This window comes from Cotesia glomerata, linkage group LG10, assembly GCF_020080835.1.
Source record: "Cotesia glomerata isolate CgM1 linkage group LG10, MPM_Cglom_v2.3, whole genome shotgun sequence".
Classification (NCBI taxonomy): Eukaryota; Metazoa; Arthropoda; class Insecta; order Hymenoptera; family Braconidae; genus Cotesia; species Cotesia glomerata.
This window is the reverse complement of record NC_058167.1, coordinates 10,671,342-10,691,381: the sequence shown is the minus strand read 5'-3', so window position 1 is coordinate 10,691,381 and position 20,040 is coordinate 10,671,342. Positions and strand designations below refer to the sequence as shown.

The following is a 20,040-nucleotide window of genomic DNA, read 5'->3' as shown; positions in this document are numbered from 1 at the left end:
AACACCTGGTTTCGAGATATAACTTCGGGATGGTCATCAGAGGATGACTAGGAAGGTCATCACCTGGGTTCTAGGTTGATAATAATCAAAATTTAAATAATATCATTATGGTAGTCTCTTTATGCGAAGGAGAGTTACATACTGACAAACTGACAAACTGACAAACTGACATACAAGTGAAGCTAATAAAAAGCGTGTAAAAACTAAAAGAAACAATTTTGAAACGTACTTGGTGTGCGTCATTGTGTACTTCAATTTTTTTAAAAGTCCTAGGAGATAGATTTTAGGAATTTCATAAAAAGTGAAATATTTCGTAACCACGCACACTAAATACGTTCCAAAATAGTTTCTTTTAATTTTTAAGGTAGTTGTAGCGTGATAGGCATTTCAACAGAAAATTATGAAATTTTTTTTATTGAAAGATAAATATATTATTAATTCACTACCAAAATTTCAGATCAATTGACCGCACCGTTTTTGAGTAATTAATTTTTGAAATTGCATCTTTTACACGTAGCGGTATAGAGAGATGATAAAGTTAGTATAAAATCTTTGGCCCACTCGAGTGGTATGGAAGATTTCATACTAACTTTACCATCTCTACCTCTACGTAAAAGATACAATTTCGAAAATTAATTACTCAAAAACGGTGCGGTCAATTGATCTGAAATTTTGGTAGTGAATTATTAATATATTTATCTTTCAATAAAAAAAATTTCATAATTTTCTGTTGAAATGCCTATCACGCTACAACTACCTTAAATTTACAACAAAATTTTTTTTAATTTCCGAAAATCATATACAACCATATCGGTTACTTGGATTTTTTAATTTTTTATTTTATATCTTTTTGTAAAGAAATAAAATTTTTTTTTCTTAATAGTCTTATGAACGTGGACTTGGCGCGATTTTTTTACAGTGAAACTGTTTTTATACCGATTAAAAAATAGCAGTCACTTGATTATTTTTTAGTTTTTTTTGACAAATAAATTTCTTCCAAAAGATGATTTTTAAAAAATTGCGTTTTAAATTTTTACATGTCAATTTTTTTTGCACTAATTTATTTCTTAAAAAAATTCTTGAAATTATTAAATATCTGCTACTTTAATTTTCATGTTAGTTTTTTCTTCTAAAAAACGAAATTCTTGTAATACTGAAGTTAGCTGTCAATTTTTTTTATAACAAATAAAATAATAATAAAGTTAGCCGACATTTTTGATTTTTTTATTTTGCTTAATTTATTGAATTACAATTAAAAAATATTTTTAAAAAATTGCACTGATAGTTTTTGAAGTTTTTAACAAATAAAAATTTTTTTTTTATTTTTTTATAAAAAAAATCATGAAAAAATTTTTAGATTTCGGCTAACTTTATTTTCATACAAATAAATTACAATAAAAAAATGCTTCAAAAAATTTACACTAATAATTTTTTAATGAAAATTGAGTTAGCCGATATTTAAAATTTTTAGAATTTTTTTTTATTGAAAAAATCATTGCAAAAAAATAAAAAAAAATCTTCATTTGAAAAAAACTTGAAAAACTACTTATAAGTGCAATTTTTTTGAATTATTTTTTAGTTCTAATTTAATAAATGAAAAATAATCAAAAAATCAAAAACTTTAGTATTATAATTTTTTTTTTAATTTTCACATGTGGAATTTTTTTATAATAATTTAATTGCTTTAAAATTATAAAAAAGTTTCTGTTAGTTAACTTCAGTGTTTTAATAAATTATTAGTTAAAATATGACATCTTAAAAATGTATTTTTTTAACCATTTCTTTTATGTTATTAAAATAATAAAAAATTACAATTAAAATTTCAAAATTTATGAAAATTAATTTAGCATATATATTTAATAATTTTTAAAATTCTATAACAAGTAAATTATGGCAAAAAAATTGACATTTGAAAATTTGAAAAAATAAAAAATGCAATTTTTTAAAAATGATTTTTTGGGAGAAATTTTTTTGTTAAATAAAATTAAAAAATTGTTAAGTGACTACTAACTTTAATTTAATTCAAAATTTTGAAAATTTTTATTGATATCAGCTAACTTCACGGTACGTTCATAGAAATTAGCTTTAAGAATTGTTTTGGTTATAAATTACAATTGTAAAAATAATCGAAAATTGTGAACAGTATATTAACAGCTTTTGCAGGTTTTTGTTAATGCAAAATCATCAGAGATAAAATTTTATTTTATTTAGTTTTATATTTAATATATACAATTATAATTACTAAAATCGAAAAATAAATTTATTTATTTATTATTTAATAATTAAAAATGATCAAGTTTCTGGTAAGCTGATTAAAAATAATAAATTATTTATTAAATTTCTATTATCTATTTACAAAGAAAATTAATTGAGCAGATATTTAATCATTTTAAAAAATTTTTTTAACAAATAAATAAGAGTGAAAAAAATTGACTTTTAGAAATTAAAAATGTAATTTTTTAAAATAATTTTTCAGAACAAATTTATTTGTTAAATAAAATTAAAGAATGGTCTAGAGATTAAATAATAAAGTTAGCTGAAATTTTTGATTATTTTATTTTGCTTAATTTATTAAATTATAACTAAAAAATATTTTTAAAAAATTGCACTTATAGTTTTTGAAGTTTTTAACAAATGAAAAAATTTTTTAAAAATTTTTTTGTAATAATTTCTTAATAAAAAAAATCAAAAAAATTTTTAGATGTCAGCTGACTTTATTTTCATTCTAAAGATTGCTAACTTTAATGTCATTTATTTACATTGCGTTGACATTTGTTACAGGTGACCTTCAGTGCCGGTATTTACACTGGTATTTATATCAGTCAAAATTATGAGGTAATTTGTTAATAATAATTTCGATAAGAATATAAATAATGATAATAATAACAATAATTTTTTTTTAGGTTCCAAGAGTTGATGAACCAGCAAAAATAATAGAAAGACTGAAGGAATTTGCTGATGATCATAAGAAAAAATAGACAAAAATGAATAATAATCATTGTACATACACAAATTTTTTTTTTATTGGTTTATTTTATTTTTTTCTTTGTATAAACTTGCCGGATAGATTAATTTAGGTGATACAAAGTAATTGATTTATTATAATTTAATTTTTTGTAATGATAAACTATTGAATAGTAAAACATTTTCAATTAATGATGAGTTAAATTGTTCTAATTTATTTAATTAATTATTTATAAAGAAAATAATTTATTAATTATGCGTAGATAAAACCACCACCAGAATATTCTAGTCTTGCTTGAGGTTCGACAAATGCGAGCCAATCTGATGCGTGTGTAGGTAGTAAACCCATTGATTGACATTTGTAGAGTGCTAAGCCAATATTAACTAATTGTCCTAATAAAAATACAAATTTTTGAGGATATGCATTCGTTCCTTCAATTACTTTGAATGCTGAAACAAAATAAATAAAATGTTTTAATATTTATCAAGTTATACATTTGATTTAGATATTTTATCAAGCTATAAGTCATAATTTTTTTTTAATTAAAAAAAAATAAACTCTTATTGAAACTTATGAAATTATAGGAAGCTCATAAATGGTAATAATTTATAACGTTAAAGTAAACAGTCACTTAATAATTTTTTTAATTTTATTTAACAAAAATATTTGTTTCAAAAAATCATTTTTAATAATTTAATTGCTATAAAATTATGGCATTAAAATTAGCTGCTTTGATTATTTTTTAATTTTTTTTTTAAGAAACAAATTTGTTTTGAAAAATTATTTTAAAAGAATTGCATTTTTTATTTTTTAAAATTTTTACATGACAATTTTTTTGCCATAATTTATTTGTTGTAAAATTCTTAAAATTATTAAATGTGTACTAAATTAATTTTCATTAATAATTTTAATAAGCTAAATTTAACTCTGTAAGTACAAAAATAAAAATTATATGAAAACTATCAACATAATAAGCTTATAAAAAATTAATTTTGAAATTTACGAATCTAAACTATTTTTTATTATAATACTGGAATCAGCAAACAATTTCTAAAAATTTTTATCACAAATAAATTATTAAAAAAGAATATTTTTTAAAAATTTGTACTTGTTATTTTTTTTTAATTTCTGAATGTGGATTTTTTTAATTAAAAATTTTTCACAGTAATTTAGTTGCCATAAAAATCTAAAAAATTGACAGATCTTTGTTAATTTCACTATCATCTTTTTATATCAATCTAATAAATTTGAAAAGCTGACTTCGAGATATATAAATATATTTTCGAAACTCTTAAATTTTGGAGCAAAAACTATCAACATAAACTTAAAAAAATTAATTTTTACACTAACTTAATAAAAATAAATTAAAAAAATTAGATTTTTACGAATCTAAACTACTTTTTATAATACTAAAATTAGCAGACAATTTAAAAAAATTTTATCACAAATAAATTATTTAAAAAAAATGCTTCTTAAAAATTTGTACTTGTTTTTTTTTTGTTTCAATTTTTCAATGTGAATTTTTTTAATTAAAAATTTTTCACAGCAATTTAGTTGTGAAAAAATTGACAGATGTCTGTGAATTTTAGTATCATCTCTTTATATCAATCTAATAAATTTAAAAAGCTGATTTCAAAATATATAAATGTATTTTCGAAATCTTTAATTTTGGAGCAATTATTTATTTATTAACTACGGAAAACTTTGAGCAAGTAAAAAAAAAACAAAATGAGAAAATAATGAAAATTAAGTTAGCCGACATTTCAAAATTAAAAAAATTTTTTTTATTAAAAAAATGACCACAAAAAAAAAAGAAAAAAAATTTTCATTTGTCAAAAACTTTAAAAACTGTAAGTGCAATTTTTAAAAAATATTTTTTTGTTATAATTTAATTATTAAAAAAACATCAAAAAATTAAAAATGTCGGCTAACTTTATTTAGTATCGTGAGAAAATAATACTAAAGTTAGCCGACGTTTTAATATGACGGAAAATTATGAAATTACTGGTTTTAGTATTTGTCCGTCGATATATATTTTTGTCGATTGCATATAAGTTAAAAGCCCTAGTTCTGTATACAATCTTCGTTATATTTTTTTCTATTCATGATGAAATCTACTTCCATTTCGGCTGCCGAATGGTCTTTTTTTTATTAATCTTTCATTTATTTAATTAGAACTAAAAAATATTTTAAAAAAATTAGGAAAACGGTTGACCCTGAAGGCCATCCCTGCAACTTCCCGCTAATTCCATACTTAGGCGCTTAAAATTGCACCAATGACGTTTTTGAGCTCTTCGAGCTCAAATGACAATTTATGGGTTATTTTGAGCTCTCCGAGCTCAAAGAGATTGCTTTCCTATGCTTTAAAACTCTTCGAGCTCAAAAGTCTGATAGAGATTTGATAAGACACTATTTCTTGAATTTTTAAACCGCAATAACTTTTGAATGAATAAACCGATTTTTACGCGGTTAGAAGCATTCGACGCAGTTTTTCAAGCCTCACAAAGAATCTCAAATTTTGAATTGATCGCGCTAGGAATTTTGGAGTTATTCCGAAAAAACACTTTTCGGTTTTCTTTCGTTCACGATATCTCTCGAACGAATCAACCGATTTTGACCGGATTGGTGGCGATCGACGTGGTTTTTTGAGGTTAAGAGCTGATTAGTTTTTGGAATTGAACCTTTGAGCCGTTTAAAAGTTATTCCATAAAAACCACATTTGAAAAAAATTTTTTTTTCAGTTTTTTTAAGATTTCTCAAAATCTATTGATCTGAATCGGTCCAAATAGTTTTCAAAATCTAAGTTTGGTCAAGCCCTTTCGAATGGCACCAACCGCGATGAAATCGGTCAAGCCGTTCAAAAGTTATAAGTGGTTCACATACTTTCACACACACACACACACATACAGACACCGTGACAACCTCGCGGAGATAGTCAGGGAAGCTTCCTGTGACCTTCAAACGTCGAGATCTGATGAAAACTCGATTTTTGCAAAACGGGGTGAAAACAATAACTTCCCGATTTTTGAAAATCTTCGATTTTCTTAGTGGGAAGTTAAAAATTACACTTATAGTTTTTTACAAATGAAATTTATTTTTAATTTTTTTAATAAAAAAATAAAATTTTTTAGACATCAGATAACTTAATTTTCCATAATAAATAAATTAAAAATAAACTTACTTGGTTGAACTGTAAATAATGCTTTAACTGGCCTAATAATAAGCATTCCAACCATCATAATTGGAAAAATTGATATAGAATTACCCGCCATAAACATAATAAATAAATTCATGGGTACTTGTTTCAATGGACCAAGAGCTAAATCCCATGATTTTTTAATAATCAAATGATTTGAATCATTTTCACGTAAATTTTCCATACTATGATACAATGCACCACCAGAATTATAACCTGGTGGGTTTGGTAAATCAGCATTCTTATCCGATTTGTTTCTGTAATAAAATAAAATAAAAACACAATATATTAAATATCAAATAAAAAGTCCATACACTTACTCATAATTTTATAATTTAAAAAATAATCTAAATACATACTTGTGGGCGAAATCTAAATTCCATTTGAACTTTTTTGGATTTTGTTTTGATGACGACGACATTTCTATTTATTTTATAATTTTATCTTATTTTATAAACAATATTTACTTTATGAGGATTTATAAAATAACCTTATAGAAATGTAAATATTATTGTTGTTAATTAATAAAATGTTCAATAATAAACAAAACGAAAAATTTATCGGAACAAAAAATAAATTTTTAGTAACACATTACAACGGTGTAACGTAAATTGGGTATGTGTGTGAAGGATTACGATGTATGTCGCTCGATAATTGATTATGTTCACTTATTTTATAAATTATAATTTATGTGAATAGTTTTAAACAATGACGTTAGGTGGCGTAGAAAATTATTCATCATGCTGAAGTCAGCTGACAGCTGTCAATTTTCAACATTTTTATAAAAAATCAATTAGAATTAAAATATTCTTTAAAAAATTTCCACTAATAGTTTTTTTTTTAATTTTCACACGCGGAATTTTTTTTTTATAATTATTTAATTGTTATAAAGTTATAAAAAAATTTCTAACAATAGTGTCATATTATTTTTTTTTTATTCTCTATAGTTTATATAGCAAGAGAATACAACTCGGGCAATTTCGTCACCATGTAAAACAGAAGAACTCTACATTCGGCTCCAGACAACCAAATATAGGTTCATACTGATGAAAATCAAGTTAGCCGACATCTAAAAATTTTAACAATTTTTTTTTTTGAAAAAATTATTATAAAAAAATTTAAAAAAATATTTAATTTGTAAAAAACTTGAAAAACTATAAATGCAATTTTTTAAAAATATTTTTTAGTTTTTGGCTAACTTTAGTATTGTTCATACTGCGCCTTTTGACACGACTGTTGTAATAAAAAACGAAAATAATTTTTAAATAGTAAGTAAAAACTATTTATTATTTAAAAATAAAATTTTTCTTCTAATAATAAATTATTTTTTCAGAAAATAAATATAAAATGGCTGAATATACTGTAGTAACTTCAGATTTTATAAATGTCAGCATCACGAGTTCTGGACAAAAAAATTGTATTGAAAGAAGGTTTCAAAAAGGAATTACTATTGATGATTTTAAGGTTTATTTTGTTCAATAATTGACTTATTTTTTTTTATTTTATTGTTTACTATTATTATAAATAGAAATAAATTATTTATTAATTTTTTTTTACTTCAGGGAAAGTTAGAATTGTTAACCGGTGGGAACCGGTCTACGATGCAATTGGAGGTTTTTGATAAGAATAATAAACTTATTTGTAGTCCTAATGACGGATCACGTCTTCTAGGATCTTATCCTATTGATGATGGAATGATAGTACATGTAAGGTTTTATTTAATTATTTTTTAATTGAAAAATAGACAGTGATAATGATACTGTATATTAATTAACAGGCATCTGTCAATTTTTTTGATTTTTAATACCATTAAATTTCTATGAAAAAATTTTATTAAATAAATTGCAAGTAAGGTAAAAGACCCAGTTATTGACATTTGCAATTTTATTTTAATTAACTTTAATAAACTCATAAATACAATTTTTGAAATGACACTAAAGTTTACATGAATATAAAGTTAGCCGACATCTAAAATTTGTTATGATTTTTTTATTAAAAAATTATTACAAAGAAATTAAAAAAAATTTTTTTTATTTGTTAAAAACTTCAAAAACTATAAGTGCAATTTTTTAAGAATATTTTTTAGTTATAATTTAATAAATTAAGCAAAATGAAAAAATCAAAAATGTCGGCTAACTTTATTATTATGAAGTTGACAGACTTCATAATAATAAACTTTTGTCAATGAAATTATTATGAAAAAATTCCATGTGTGAAAATTAAAAAAAATTTTTGGTGTAAATTTTTAGAAGCATTTTTTTATTGTAATTGATTTGTTATAAAAATAAAAAAAAAAATAATAATTGTCAGTCAACTTCAGTATCATGTTTTGAATTATAAATTTTAAGATAATTGATTTTTTGAAAACATTTTATTTTTTTAATTAGAATAAAATTACAAGTGTCAAAAAACTAGGCTAGTTTTAGTAACTGGGTCTTTTACCTTACAAATTAAAAAAATTTTTTTTTTTTTCAATCGATTTATAATAAAAATAAAAAAAAACTATTAATTGTCTGCTGACTTCGATTTTATGACAAGTTTTATACACACAAAAAAAATTTCTTGCGCCAAGAAAATTCTAATGAAAACAAAAGTTATTTTGGAGCAAGAAATTTTCTTGGCTCAAAAAATTTTGACTTCATTCAAGAAATTTTCAATCTTCGATTTAAAAATTTTCGAATGGCAATTTAGGAAGAATGCCCTTAAGTTAATATTTTCTTGAGCCAAGAAAATTTACACTCCAGTCAAGAATTTTTTTTTTTTTCAGTGTCAGATAAAAGACCCAGTTATTGACACTGGCCTAGTTATTGACACTTGCAATTTTATTTTAATTAAAAAAAAAAAAAACAAATTAACTCTAATAAATTAATAAATATAATTTTTTAATTATAAATTTTACGAAAATTGGTTGTTTTAAAACATGTAATTTTTTTAATTAGTTTACTTTTACCTTAGTTTTAAATGATTTAAGCTATTATTAATGATTAATTAATTCAAATTAATAGGTCACTGATAATTTTATGCGTCTTGATGATGATCTAGCAAATGTCCCAAAGTTTGAAATCTCCGATGATGATTACTCGAAGCGGCCTGGTAAATTTTGTTTCCAAATTATCTGATGAAATATTTTTCAGGTGTAAATTATCTAAAAGTAATTTTAACGTTTTTTAGACACTGTGAAGGCATTTTTAGCTAAAAATAAACTAGGAAAGTATAACGAAGAAGAAATGAAACAGAAGGAAGAAGATAAAAAACGCGAAGAAGAGTCAGAAATTGAATGGACGAAGAATTTCAATCCAGGTGATCGCTGTGAAATAAGTGTGCCGTCACAACCGAAAAGACGTGGTACAATTATGTATGTTGGTGAGTAATTAATTTGATTTTTCATAATCAAAAATTCAGCTATTGAAATTTTTGTTAATTTTTTTTTTTCAATTAAATTACATAGGCAAAACAGATTTTAAGGAAGGTTTGTGGGTTGGTGTCAAGTACGATGAGCCTCTTGGAAAAAATGATGGGTCGTAAGTGTTTGTTTATAATTGTATTAATAAAATCTGAGTGAAAAAAAACTACTAAATTTTTTTTTGTTTCAGGGTAAATGGAAAAAGGTATTTTGAATGTCCGCCTAAGTACGGTGGGTTTGTTAAACCGCTTTATGTGACAAAAGGAGATTTTCCAGAAGAGGATTACGATTTAGACGAAGAACTTTAAAAATAAAAAAAAATAATTTTTTTATACGTCCAATTTCTACTGCTTAAAATTATTTGTATCATTTGTTAACAAGATAGTTTTATAATTATAAGAAAATGGTTCAAATAAATACTCAAGTTATTTGCTTTATAAAAAATTAATATAAATTGATTTAATCAAAGAATTATTTCATAATCCTTACATTTTTTTTAGTATCATATACTATTTAATTAAAATTTTTTTTTCTTCGATAAATCGAAGCAGAGGAATAAAAAAAATAATTTAAACTTTGTATCGGAGTTCGATGTGACTTTCTGACTTTTAGTATTTTCTTCTCTTAATTATTTCCGGTTTCCAGTTGATTGGGTGACTTTCTTCAGTCTGAAAAAAAAATTTAGATGTATTAGAAAAAAAAAAATACACTAAATATTTATATTATTAATTACATAATAAAGTGGTTGATAATAAGGAGAAATATTTGAATGAGATAAAAAAAAAGTGGTTGATAATAGGGAGAAACTCTGTGATCCGAACAACTTGAAAGGAACATTGACTAAGATAGTACCTCCACGAAAAACATATTTCAAGAAACTTATGGAGTTTTTTTTATCGAAAGATAAATATATTAATAATTTACCACCAAAATTTCAGATCAATTCACCGCACCGTTTTTGAGTAATTAATTTTCGAAATTGCATCTTTTACACGTAGAAGTATAGAGAGATGGTAATGTTAGTATGAGATCTATTTGCATCATTCGAGTAATAAGAATGATTTCATACTAACATTACCATCTCTCTACAAAAAAGATGCTAAAAACTGATCTCAAACTGTGCTAATGGTGATCTGAAATTTTGAGTGATGGTATAATACCAGAAAAAAGTAAACTGTAATATTCACTCAGATTCCGGTTAATTTTTATAGTTTCAAACAGTAAAGCGGACATCGGGGTGGCAAAAATATAAATATTACAGATCTTAATGTAGAAAGTATAAAAGCCACAATTTATAATTTAATATCAAAATAAGTGATTAGTAGCTGTCACTATAGTAAATAACGACTCTTTCATCTTAAAAATTACAATTTCAAACAGTAAAAATTGTCATTTCAATATATAGTCGATATTATGAGGAGAAAGGGAACTCAGATGCAAAGAGAAGGGGTCTCACTCTTGGAGAATTTAACATTTCAAACAGTAAAAAATAATACTTTTAAAATATACATTTTATCAGTCCAAGCAAGTCAATAATTACAGTTTGATTTTTAGCGTTGCGTTTAAAATTTACCATTTCACTTTGTAAATATTGACGTTGCTTGTATTAGAAATTTACTAACTTTATTTTATACTTTTTACATATCATAAGATCATTTTTTAGGTACGAAATGATAAATATCAAAGTCTGAATTCTTAATTATTATACTTTAACATTTTAGATATTTACGTAGCGAATATTACTGTTTGAAATAGTATTTTCTTCCATATAAGAGTAAATTGTAACGTTTAAATGGTAAATATCATAAAGTGAATAGTAAAATCACGATTTTACTGTTTGAAATGGTAATTTTTAGCAGTTGATCATTACTTATTATAAATCGGCTGTTATTTATTACAGTTTACTTTTTTCCGTGTATATTTATCTTCCGATAAAAAAAAATTCCATAAGTTTCTTGAAATATGCTTTTCGTGGAGGTACTACCTTAAATGTTTGGACTATTCAGACTTATAAAAACCATATCAGGTATACAAGTGAATAAATAAGTATAAGTATAAGTATATTATTAATTGCATAAAAAATATTTATCAACTTACAGCGGTGAGATCTTCCTTGTACACTTTTATTGTTTTATCCGCCTCGGTTGTTATCAATCTTGACCCAGAGATATCAAACGTGGCACTAAAAATCCCCGCCTCGCTGTCCATAGACCCAGGTTGCACAGGTGCTTGTAATCTTTGGAAGTTGTATCTATAAAACAAGTTCATTTTTTTTTTTTTTTTTTTTTAATTAATATCACTCAATAAGTATAACAAAGATCTAAATAAATTTATCTTTAAGTTAAATATTCTCTATCAAAATTGTAGACAATTATTAATTTAAATTCAAAGAATATAAATTTTCAATATAGATTAATCATCACTCTTGAATTATTGACGCATTACAAAAAGCTAAAATAATTTATTAATTAAATTTGACATTATATTAGTAACAGAATATTTATTAAAATTTAATTTATTCTGTATAATGGATCTAATTGTTGATTTCAATGGTTATAATTTACCCGATGGAAACTTTGCTATAAAAGAATACAGTTTTTGCAGTTTATTTCCAGACATAAATGGGAATTATTATGCAGCTCACAATATAGTAACACCTCCACTTCTTAATAAATCTTACAATCAAGAAGAATATAAAAAATGCTATGAACCATATTATGAAACATACGGGATCCCTTGGAATTCTGGAGTCACTAATTATTCATTTATGAACACAATTTTAAGATTACATTTAAGAGAAGCAAATACTATTTACCTCAGAAATTTATTTATGAAAAATTTAATAACGAATTTATGTGAAGACGAATTTAATGTCATATGTCTGTACGATTATGGCTATGAATTTAATCCACCGATGAATACAAATTGTCATTATCATGAGAACCCTGATCGTAATAACTGCGCTAATGACAATACTATCAACATGATGAATTGGCTACAGAATACGCAATTTTATCTACCAGAAACGCGGAATAACTTTATAAACCTGAAAAATAAATTCTTGGGATTCAATCAAATGGAATACAAGTCAGCAGACGAAACTAGTGAACATCCTCGAAGTAAAAAGAGAAAATTAAACGAATTTATCTGATTAATTATGAAGATAATTCAAGAGTATTAAAATTATGATATAGTATAAATTATACTTTAATAAATTTATAGAATAAAATATTTTAATTTTTTTAATTTATTTCTTACCCTGTACGGAAGTCCCACATGTACATGGTACCATTATCAGCACCTGATACTAAAACTCCTTCGGGATTTATGGCTAGACAATTAACGATCGAATTATGTCCAGATAAATTTTGAATAAATTTACCTTCTGGACACTTCCATTCTTTTATATTATCAGGAGATGCTGAAGCGAACATATTTCTGTAATAATAAAAAATAAATTAATAATACTGAAATTAGCTAAAAATTGTCAATTTTTTTAAATACTATAACAAATCAATTTAAGTAAAAGACCCATTTATTGACACTTGCAATTTTATTTTAATTAAAAAAAAACAAATCAACTCTGATAAATTAATAAACATCATTTTTGAATTATAAATTTTAAGACAATTGGTTTTTTGAAAATATTTTTTTTTTTTAATTCGAATAAAATTGCAAGTCTCAAACAACTAGGCTAATGTCAATAACTGGGTCTTTCATTATATTAAAAAATGGGCTTTTACCTTATATTAAAAAATTTTCACTAATAATTTTTTTTAATTTTCATCAATCGAATTTTTTTAATATTAATTTTGGTAACTATTTACAAATGGGGTCAATCCATGCTGGGCTATGTTAATTTCTTTTTTAAATTGTTCATTTTTTTATGTACTTTTTTAAAAAAAAAAATGTATCAAAAAAAGATAAAATAAAAATTTTATCCAAAAACATGAAAGCCAATTTTTTTTCCAACTTTTAAAAGCAAAAAAGCTATCAAAATCTTTACTTTTTTCTTTCACATTTTTCATTATAAATACGCCGTAAAAACAAGCAGAATAAAAAAAAACTTTAAATGTTAATTTTTCACCTAGTTATGGCCAAAAATGGCATTGACCCCACTTGTAAATAATAATCACAATTTTATTGCTATAAAATTCTAAAGTCAATCTTTCAATATTACTGGTTGTAATTATTAGAATAATTTACCAGTTGCTATTACGTCAGCTAAGACTTTAGATGACTTTCGTCATTAATGTTATTTGCATTTGTTAAAGTTAAAAAAAAGTCAGTATGATTTAAGTACTTGATTGTAAATTGATTTTGAATGCGAGAAAATGTCTGTGATGATTATTATGATTGCTGCTGCTGTTATCGTTATTATGACTTTTGCAAATATTAGTTTCATTAGCATTATTATTATTACTTTAATTTCTTTACTTATGTATTTTCAACAATTTTTTTAATTATTTGAATTAGTGATCAAAAGAAGAATTATCTCCATGATCAATAAATAAATAAACTTTAGTGTCTTAATAAATTATTAGTAAATTTTTTTCTTGTTATTAAACCCAAAAAAGTAACTTACAGCATCGGATGAAAACAGACAGCACGGACACTTTTCTTGTGATTAGTCAAAGTGGCTCTTGATTTACCAGCAGCCAAGTCCCATAGTCTAATAGTACAATCATGACTGCCAGTAATAACTTGCGGCTCTGCAGCTTGACTGATTACACTTGCAACAGTGTTTGTATGTCCAGTTAGAGTGTGGACGTTTGCTTTGGTCCGCATGTCCCAGATTCTTGCAGTAGCATCTCTTCCGGCAGTCGTCAGTACGTCGATTGTAGGGTGCAGTGCCAAACTATAAACTGCAGACAAGTGACCGTGATAATGCCGAATGACCTTGTTATATTCAAGGTCCCAGCATTTTACCTGTCTATCTTCTCCACAAGAGAACAAGTACGGATGACGATGTGAAAAGGCAAGACCTCTTACGCTGCTGATGTGTCCTGTTAATGATACTTTCAGCTTGCCACTTGCCAGATCCCATATCTGTCAAAAAAGTCATTTATAAACTAAGATTAGACATTCAAGTTTAACCCTTCAGGACATGGGCTATGAGATTTTTTCTCACGCAACAGCATTTAATCAAACTATTAAGGGGTTATATACAGTTAGAAGGCCGAAAAAAAGCGAATTTTCCAGAATTTTTTCTGAGAAAACTTTTAAACTTATTGATCTAAAAATTTGTACACATATAATGGTATCTTTTAACTATATTTTAAGACATAGTATTAGTAAAAATATTTATTTTAAAAGGAGCTACAGCTGATCTCCGGGAGCTCCTCTCAAAAAAGACGTTTTGCGGTGACTCTGAAATTAATAAACCGAACAGATTTTGTTAAAGTAATGTTGAATCTAGTAATTAATAGAAGGAATAAGCAAAATAAATTTTTTTGATAAAATGGCGGTTTCTCAAAAAAAAAAAAAATCGATTTTTGACCAAAATTTCGGCCTTAAATTGTTTATAAAAAAAAAAAATATTTATTGGTGAGAAAAAATCTTCGATTAATGACTAAAAAATATATTTAAGAAGCCCGTGTTAAAATTTGAGACTAATCGGTTGAGCCGTTTTCGAGTAATGTTGGTCACCGACTTGTAAACACCACTTTGAGAAAAACGCGTTTAAAGTTTGAAAAGCACTTTACATAGGATACAAATTTTTTTTTTTATTTGCGTGTAATTTCGAAAATATTCACCGGAACGATAGGAAATTTTCTGTGTGTATTCTTAAATATATGTACATTAAGAATATAAAATAAAAAAAAATCGATTTTTTGAAAATTCTAACTGTATATAACCCCTTAATTCAAACTATTTACAGGATTAATTGAAGCTCCTGACCTAGTAGACAGCTTTGAGTTCATCGAAAAGACTCTCAACCTTAGGCAAAATCGACTACTGAAAACAACGAAGTCCAATAAAAATTACATCATCAATAGTCCAAGAAACAGAACATCAACTCTTGTTAACAGATATCACACTAATATAAATTTTTTCAAAGGTTCCTATAAATCATTCCTAGCAAAATTAAAAGAAACTCTGTAACTCATATTGCTGCAATATTTCTCCTCTTGTATAATAATCTATTTTCTGTTTCTTTCTTTCTTTATTATTACTGTTTATACTTAATTCCCTTCATAATTTTTGTAATATCAACATGTACAAAGCCGTTTGACGTTAAAAATATAATAAATAAATAAATAAATAATGAATGTCACTGCAGTGCAAGTGAGACACTAAAAAACACCTATGTCCTGAGGGATTAATGTATTGTAATTTAAAAATTTACCTTTATCACTCTATCAGCAGAACCTGTAGCGAACCATTCATTACCCGGCTCAACAGCACAACATCTTACCCACCCTAAATGACCGCTAATTACTCGGTACAACTTCCAAGGAGGGTGCCACTGGGGCTTCAACATAAGCGGCGCTTTCTTTACTGGCATTGCCACCGTATTCGATGTACTGGATGTAGCTACAGCTGAGCTTGATGTTGCTGCTGGTGTATTAACAGGCACTAAAGATGTACTCTGAGCTCCTACAAATGATTCATCTGCAAAATAAATATAAATTTATTTTTATTTTTATTTTTAGCTTCATTTTCATTATTTATTTAGTTTCAATTCCGGTAAATTCTGTCGAGGTGCAGGACACCTGTGCATAGAACCAGAAAATACAAAAGTATAATTTGAGTTAAGTTTGTGGTACAATATATAAAAATACAATTTATAAAAACACAAAGTTTTGTAATATCATACAAAAAAAATCTGGAAAACGGTTGACCCTAAAGGTCATCCCTGCAACTTCCCGCTAATTCCATAAATAAACTCTTAAAATTGCGCTTATGACGTTTTTAAGCTCTTCGAGCTCAAAAATATATTCTACATGTTATTTTGAGATTTCTGAGCTCATAGAGTAAGCTGTTCTAAGCTTTTGAGCTCTTCGAGCTCAAAAGTCTGATAGACGTTTAATAAAACAGTATTTTTTGAATTTTCAAACTGCAATAATTTCTGAATGGATGAATCGATTTCCACACGGTTGGCAGTATTTCATGCAGTTTTTCAGAATCTATGATATACTTTTTAACACAAACTGATCGAACCGTAAATCTTAGAGAGATTTCACAAATTCACTTTTTCTGAATTTTTTTGACAACGATAACTCACGAACCAATCAAGCGATTTTCACCTTCTTGGTGGCGATCGACGTGATTTTTTAGGCTCTAATAATTATTTTATTTCATCAAAAACGATCCAAAAAGAAATGTCGAAGTTATGTGAAAAAAACACTTTTTTCGAAATTTTTCGTTTTCGATAACTCTCAAACGAATCAACCGATTTTGACGGGACTGGTGGCAATCAACGTGGTTTTTTAAACTTAAGAGCTGATTGGTTTTTGGAATTGATCGGTGAAGCCGTTTAGAAGTTATTCCAAAAAAACAATTTTTTGAAAATTTTATTTTTGAGATTTCTCAAAATCTAGCGAACCGAATCGATTCAAATTTTCACGAAATTTAATGGCAATGATACTCTTTGGATCGTTACCTATTTAGATCCGATCGGCCGAGCCGTTCAAAAGTTATAAGAGGTTTACATACATACATACACACACACACACACACACACACACACTGCCGCACGGACACCATCGCGGGAATAGTCAGGGAAGCTTCCTGTGACCTTAGAACGTCAAGATCTGATGAAAACTCGATTTTCGCAAAACGGGGTAAAACCAATAACTTCCCGATTTTCGAAAATTTTTAATTTTCTTAGCGGGAAGTTAAAAAAAATACAATAATTATGTTAAATTAAATCGAATTTTCAATAATCGATAAACTAATTTAGATTTTTTAGATTCAACGATAGTTTATTATAGTATTTAATCGCAACATAGTAAGGTAAAAGCCCCAATAGATGATCACGTACCAGTATATGATCACTCCATGTATCTGTATATCTATATTCACAAATATAGGTATACAAATACATGGAGTGATCATATACTGGTACATGATTATCTATTGGGGCTTTTACCTTACGCATTTTTTGAGCTTATTGATTTTTTGATTTTAGGTAAGGTAAAAGCCCCAATATATGATCATGTACCAGTATATGATCACTCCATGTATTTGTATACCTATATTTGTGAATATAGATATACAAATACATGAAGTGATTATATATTGGTACATGATCATATATTGGGGCTTTTACCTTAATATTAGCTGTCTAGTTCTGGTATTTGAAAATTTTTCTACAAATAACTTTTTACATTTCGAAAAGTAGTACGTAATACTATTGGCAATTAAAGCCTGCTTTATATTTAATGGTGTTGCAAATTCATTAGTTGTATTTATTTTATTAATTAGTCTGTTCTGTAAAATGATAATAGGATTTATAGAATTATTGTATGCTCCTTCCCAAGCAGTAATATCATAGTTTATAATATTCTCAAAAAGACCATGGTATATTGATTTTAGAGCATTATTTATGTCTATTATAAATAATTATATTATTTATATTTATATTAAATTCAAATATCACTTAAAATATTTTATTATTACCATTAATGTATACTGTCGATCAGCGTTCTTTTGCAATAAATAAATAAATAAATAAATAAATAAATACACATGACTTACATAATAATTTAATTATTTTTAAAGAATATTAAAAGTAGTACTCCTTAACAGCTGTTCTATTATTTGAAAAAAAAATTATATGATAAAAATAATAATTTTCACTCCAAAAAAAAATTGATATCTTTACAAGTAATTTAGAAATTTAATTATATGAATATTTATTTATTAAAAAAATTATTATTGTTATTAAAAAAAAAACTTACCACCGGGTGGAGGCGGATCTAAATTTTCATTTGGATTTTTGGCTTTAACTGGTTGATTTTTTACTTTGTTTACTATGTCGCCATAAGTATCTCGTGCTTTGATTGATTTCTTCTTCCGTTCTCTGTAACATTTGTTAATCAGTTGCTTTAATAACTCCTGTGACTAGTAATAATAAATATTAATTAATTAATTAGTTAGTATCAATGACATTCAGACTTACAACTCTGGATCAATCGGTGGCAGTAAACCTTGATTCATAAGAAATGTGTCATGTGTCCTCTTCAAGGATCTGAAGACCAGAGTGTGAACTGAATGCCTTTGAACGTCCTGTGATAAATAAAAATATTTTTATTAATATTAATAATGATTTTTTGACAACAAAATATCACTTGTATAAGTTTCAAAGACACTGGTCTCAACTTACTACCATTATTAATGTTTTTAGTCTTCACTATAGAATAAAAATTGTATTTTTTATCACATAAATAAATAAGACAATAAATAATTTTGCCTTGATTAATATTGCAGATTTTCTGAAATATTAAGCGGTAAGAATTTAATAGAATAATTTATTATGGAGTTGAGGTTATTGATGCGTTTACTCAGCTGACAGCTATGAAGTTAGCTTAGTCTCGAAATATCTCGAATTATCGAAAAAATATCGTCCCTGATTTTTTATTGGGCAAAATAAAAACGCGCGCACTTCTACAATTACTGCGTAAGTATGTTCCAAGCGGCACAAAAATTTTTTTAGTAATATTTTATCGAATTTAAGTTGACAATTATTTACTATTTTTATTTATTTAATTTATTGCATTAAACAGTTACAGAACTTGTTTTTAGCAAGGGGGAATTACAATAAAGATACATTATGAAGTAATAGCTAAAATCTTATGTACAAAAACAACGCTAAAATATAAAGAAAAAAAAAAAAATAAAAATTACTGAAAGCACAGTGGGAATAGATCAGTTGCTTAAGAAGGTCCTTTCGCCGCCAATGTAAAATAAAAAATATTAGATTATGAGTAAATTTAATTTTTTTCTAATAGTTAAGGTCCTTATTTATCTAATAGTGAGGTTTAAATTATACTTTACCGGACAAATTTTTGAAAAAATAAAATTTTTAAATGTTAGTATTTGTTCAGAGTCTTACGAGAAAGTCACACGTTTGCAGTATTTCTCAAATTATACTATCAGTCATGGATTAGATGAAGTAAAAAAAAACTAAAAATTAGATTTTCGAAATATTCAGATTTCTTTTTTTGCAATAAAATATATTAGTTACCGAGATATTTATTGAGAAATTAATATTTAAAAATCACAAAAAATTCTCAAGTAACCTACAATAAAATGGAGTCAAAACATTTAGCAACGTTGCGTAGCGCGCGAGCTTCAGACCATTCAATAAATTCAAACTAATTTATTTATTAACACAACTGGCTGCGTTCAAGTTTGCTAAGTTCTTGCAGATCTTAGTATATCTTGTAACAACAAGTTAAAGTAACTATATTATTTTTTTAAAAAATCTATAACAAAACAATGCAAGGTATATTTATTTAAGTGTGTCTA

At 25.6% G+C, this 20,040-nt stretch overlaps 4 protein-coding genes and 1 long non-coding RNA gene across 8 annotated transcripts; 3 read left to right on the top strand and 2 right to left on the bottom strand.

Moving 5' to 3' along the window:
- Positions 1–2,134: 2,134 nt before the first annotated feature.
- LOC123273001 lies at positions 2,135–3,168 on the top strand. Its single transcript, XR_006511210.1, has 3 exons — positions 2,135–2,303; positions 2,782–2,835; positions 2,904–3,168. It is a non-coding gene; the product is annotated as an uncharacterized LOC123273001 (long non-coding RNA).
- On the bottom strand, positions 3,002–6,836 carry LOC123272995 (ER membrane protein complex subunit 4). The gene is made up of 3 exons (XM_044740077.1): positions 6,521–6,836; positions 6,147–6,418; positions 3,002–3,414 (listed from the first exon to the last, which is right to left on the bottom strand). Exons 1-3 carry the CDS (start codon positions 6,580–6,582, stop codon positions 3,218–3,220), a joined length of 531 nt encoding a protein of 176 aa, XP_044596012.1. The 5' UTR covers positions 6,583–6,836; the 3' UTR covers positions 3,002–3,217.
- A 516-nt stretch (positions 6,837–7,352) lies between these two features.
- LOC123272991 (tubulin-folding cofactor B) lies at positions 7,353–10,003 on the top strand. Of its 3 annotated transcripts, none has more exons than XM_044740061.1 (7): positions 7,353–7,433; positions 7,495–7,625; positions 7,724–7,867; positions 9,167–9,254; positions 9,333–9,524; positions 9,610–9,682; positions 9,755–10,003. In XM_044740061.1, the coding sequence occupies exons 2-7, from the start codon at positions 7,509–7,511 to the stop codon at positions 9,870–9,872; spliced, it is 732 nt and encodes a 243-aa protein (XP_044595996.1). In that variant the 5' UTR covers positions 7,353–7,433; positions 7,495–7,508; the 3' UTR covers positions 9,873–10,003. The 3 variants fall into 3 exon arrangements, with proteins under 3 accessions (XP_044595996.1, XP_044595997.1, XP_044595999.1); XM_044740062.1 differs by having other exon boundaries at positions 7,354–7,429; XM_044740064.1 differs by having other exon boundaries at positions 7,381–7,399.
- On the bottom strand, positions 9,990–19,040 carry LOC123272983 (pleiotropic regulator 1). 2 transcript variants are annotated; one of them, XM_044740051.1, is made up of 8 exons: positions 18,899–19,031; positions 18,692–18,798; positions 18,471–18,592; positions 15,914–16,179; positions 14,150–14,613; positions 12,823–13,002; positions 11,662–11,815; positions 9,990–10,232 (listed from the first exon to the last, which is right to left on the bottom strand). In XM_044740051.1, the coding sequence occupies exons 1-8, from the start codon at positions 18,899–18,901 to the stop codon at positions 10,173–10,175; spliced, it is 1,356 nt and encodes a 451-aa protein (XP_044595986.1). In that variant the 5' UTR covers positions 18,902–19,031; the 3' UTR covers positions 9,990–10,172. The 2 variants fall into 2 exon arrangements, with proteins under 2 accessions (XP_044595986.1, XP_044595985.1); XM_044740050.1 differs by having other exon boundaries at positions 9,991–10,232; positions 18,896–19,040.
- On the top strand, positions 12,064–12,806 carry LOC123272993. Its single transcript, XM_044740069.1, has one exon. The coding sequence runs from the start codon at positions 12,092–12,094 to the stop codon at positions 12,713–12,715; it is 624 nt and encodes a 207-aa protein (XP_044596004.1). The 5' UTR covers positions 12,064–12,091; the 3' UTR covers positions 12,716–12,806.
- Positions 19,041–20,040: the final 1,000 nt, after the last annotated feature.